Source organism: Salarias fasciatus, unplaced genomic scaffold, assembly GCF_902148845.1.
Source record: "Salarias fasciatus unplaced genomic scaffold, fSalaFa1.1, whole genome shotgun sequence".
In the NCBI taxonomy this organism is placed as follows: domain Eukaryota; kingdom Metazoa; phylum Chordata; class Actinopteri; order Blenniiformes; family Blenniidae; genus Salarias; species Salarias fasciatus.
In genome coordinates this window covers 65,579-69,230 of record NW_021941400.1, presented here as the reverse complement: position 1 = coordinate 69,230, position 3,652 = coordinate 65,579, and the positions used below count along the sequence as shown (strand labels likewise).

Here is a 3,652-nt window from a genome sequence, read left to right as displayed (position 1 = left end):
GTGCAGGCATCTCAAGTTGTGATGATTGTTCAGGAGTAAATCCTTACAGTAAAGCTGATGGGACTTCTTGGTGCATTCAAGTGCAACTTTTATTTGTTGCAGAAATTCTTGTTGCAGGTACCTCAATTAGTAATTTTCAAGTTGTTTCACTGGAGTGTTTTCTTAAATTATTAAATGCCTTATCGTAGCCCAAGCTTGCATTGCTGTACAGGCATATATTAAAAATGCCATTAAAGATACATTTTAGTGAGAAGAAAAAATGTTTTTAAAATAAATATTTAAAAAAAGTAAATAAAAAAAACAGTAAAATATTTTACTATTCAAACAAACTCGTTTATTTCATGAAGTTAATCTTCTGCCGACTAAGGAAGTAAAACAAAGTTTCTTTCAGTCCAACAGTCAGTATTTTAGTCCAGATCTGCTCCGTGTGGACTAAAGCTGTGAACTGACCAAGAGACAGACATGATCACCAGAGCTGAGCTGCTGGATCAAAGAAACCAGAGACAGATGTGTTGATATGGAATCAGAGAAACTCTTTATGGAGCAGAAATATGACACAGTCTCATCAGCTCAGCTCACATTCAGCTGCAGGAGGGTTTTTGTTTCACTCTTTCTCACTGTGGGAGGATCTTTGGCTCTGGGACTAAACTGTATGTTGTAAACGGTAAGAACAAACTTTTATTCTGTTTGTATTTTTTTTATCAGAAGTTAAAAATATGTTTGATGAAAGGATTTTAAAATGCGATTTATTTGTTCATTCATTCAGTTATTTAGTAAAATACTTTTCATTTTAATATTAGATACTTCAGAAAGCACTGACTTCCTGAAGACAAACTGTGGTTTTAGATTTAAGAAATTTCACAGCTTTGCTTTCAGATTACTTAAAATGTAAAGTTAATGTGATATTATGATCATTTAAATTTACTGAATGTAATTTAGAAGAATGTGATTAACTGACTGAAACACAAAAATACTGAACTTACCTTCTGAAATACACACATGCTGATTTGATTTTAAAGTAATGATGGGATACTTGGGAAATCACTCTATTAATTGAATTTTACTGTTTAAAATATCTAGAATTATTCCACATCGAGATAAAGACGCAGATATATAGTTAAAGTTAATTCATTTATTAATTCTGTGTCCAGAGAGTTTAGTTTCTTTTCAAAGTGATGATGATTCTTTACTAATCAACTGACAGATTCCTGAAATCCTTTGTGCTGAATGTTGCTGAATTCAATCACTGCCAATATTTTAACATTTAAAAATAGAATGGCAAAATACAAATAATACAACATTTGATTATTGATTTATGTTGAGTCTGGTGTCACAAAGGAACACAAAATATTTTCAGTTCATACTGAGGAGTGCGTCAACATATGATAATGTGAGGAATATAGTTTAAAAAACTTTTTTGAAAATAGCCACACAATTAGCAGCTCAATTTATGCTGCACTGAGGTGAAACCGTTTTAATTTTTTATGTACTACAATTCAAACAAATGATAACTGTTTTTTTTGTCTCTTGATTTTCCCAAATTGAATTTTAATGAACTACCAAGTTCGGCTGACTTTGTTCTGTGCTCTTCTCTTTATTTTACCACCAAATAAATACCACCAACCACCAATAAAAAACATAAGTAGGGAAGTTATGTAACTATTTTGCTTCATACACTGTATTCTTAAAAAAAAAAAGAAATATATTTAAGTACAATGAAAATAATAATTAGATGGTCTCTACATTTTATCTTTAAAATCAGAATTAATGAAGTTTAACTTTGTGTGTGAATTATCACCTGAGATGAAACTAATCTGTTAGAATGGACATTTTACGAATCTGATGCATTAATATATTTTTTAAATGCATTCTTTGACTTGTCTCCTTTAAATAAAGCATTTAAATTTTAACTGTACCAATTGTAGTATCTAATTCAATATTAGAACTTGAATTATGTCACATAAAAATATTTTTTTTTTCAAAATCACTTTGTGAAAATATATAGACTCAACTCATTAAAATTTTAGCTTTTCTAATTGTTTTACATCATATAATTAATTAATTCATGAAGCTTTCTTGGACTCAAGGAAAAGTCAGAGCATTAAATATATATATAAAGATCATAGTTATAGAAATTAATGTTCTAATATAAGCAGATTTATTTTAACACTCAGATTCCTCAAAATATTTTCAATTGATTTTAAATGACATCAGTGGCAAATATTGTGGAACATAATAATGTAAAATAAAGATTCTGACTGAACGCTGTTTTCCTCCGACTTTATCTGAGTGAAGACAAAACGAGTCTCTCACATGAACACAGATACAACTACTTTAGAGTTACTGGTCAGAATCAAAAGCTGTTTTCAGACTGGAGGAAACCAGAGAACCTGGAGGAAAACAATGCCTGAACAGGAAGAACATGCAAACTCCACACATAAACTCAGTCTGAGTTCAGCCTGGATGTGAAGCAGGAACTTTCTCACACTGACTCCACTGTGTGGCCCCGACTCTGACCACTTTATTTCTCTGTTAAAATCACTGTGAGCTGCAACACATGAGAATCTGAGGTGAAGACAGAGTCTGATGTCAACATGAACACAGTGAGCAGTGACCTTTGTACTGTGTTCACATCAATCAGCTGATTGATCAGAGTTGAGGTGGTTTCCAGGATCAGACTGAATGTAGCTGAGAGCTGGAAGCTGCTGTTGACTTTGTGGTTGTGTGTGTGTGCTGCTTGTTGCTGCTGTCTGACTCCAGAGCAGCAGGTAGTGAAGCCCGTGGTGAGCGTGTACCCAGCAGCCTCCAGAGATCCCCTGAAGAACCACCTGCTGTGTGTGGCCTCAGCCATGTTCCCTCCTGAGGTCCAGTTCTCCTGGAAAAGACTGAAGCAGAACGGCGGCCTGGAGGAGCTGAACTCCAGAGAGGGAGAGCAGCTGGAGCTCAGAGAGTCGGGACGCTCCACCTCCATCTTGGTGCTCAAACACTATGATCCGAAAACACAATATCGCTGCTCTGTGAAGCACGAGGGAGGAACAGTGGAGGCTGAAACAGAGCAAGGTGAAGAAGGTTTGATGACTTTAGCTGTGATTCACTGTCATTATTTAGAGCACTGACATGTTGACCTTTGTCCATTTCAGTCATAGAGGTCACTGCCCCTCCGTCTACTGCTCCATCGACTCTTCCTCCTCCTACCCTTCCTCCCTCTACTCCTCCTCCTCCTCCTCCTCCAGCCGTCCCTCCACCACTCTGGTCCAGAGAGAGGCTGCTCTGCCTGCAGTACACAGTGCTGATAGTGAAGAGTGTGGTCTACTGCTTTGGACTCTCTCTGATGATGATCCTCAGAAACAAAGGACCGTCCACCAGCTCCACACATGCTGACTGACCTCCAAGAGCTTTGACGTCTCACTCACACCTGCTGGAAAACTCAAACATGTTTTCTGTCATCAACTGTAAAGAACAACAAAGATTATCTTGAAACAATCTTCCTCCTGAACACATGTAGAAAATACAGAGAAGAAGAACGGAAAGAGGAACTTCAGTTCAGTCAGTATTTTAAACAAAGAAACTAATGACATATTTCTCTGCTTTTCTCTTTTATGATATTGCTTCTCAATGTTAAACTTTCTTTACATTTATTCAGTACTACTTG

The 3,652-nt window shown here is 36.0% G+C and overlaps 1 protein-coding gene across 1 annotated transcript; it reads left to right on the top strand.

The window, feature by feature from the left end:
• Positions 1-603: 603 nt before the first annotated feature.
• LOC115385703 (leiomodin-2-like) lies at positions 604-3,652 on the top strand. The gene is made up of 3 exons (XM_030087761.1): positions 604-664; positions 2,761-3,060; positions 3,141-3,652. The coding sequence occupies exons 2-3, from the start codon at positions 2,850-2,852 to the stop codon at positions 3,383-3,385; spliced, it is 456 nt and encodes a 151-aa protein (XP_029943621.1). The 5' UTR covers positions 604-664; positions 2,761-2,849; the 3' UTR covers positions 3,386-3,652.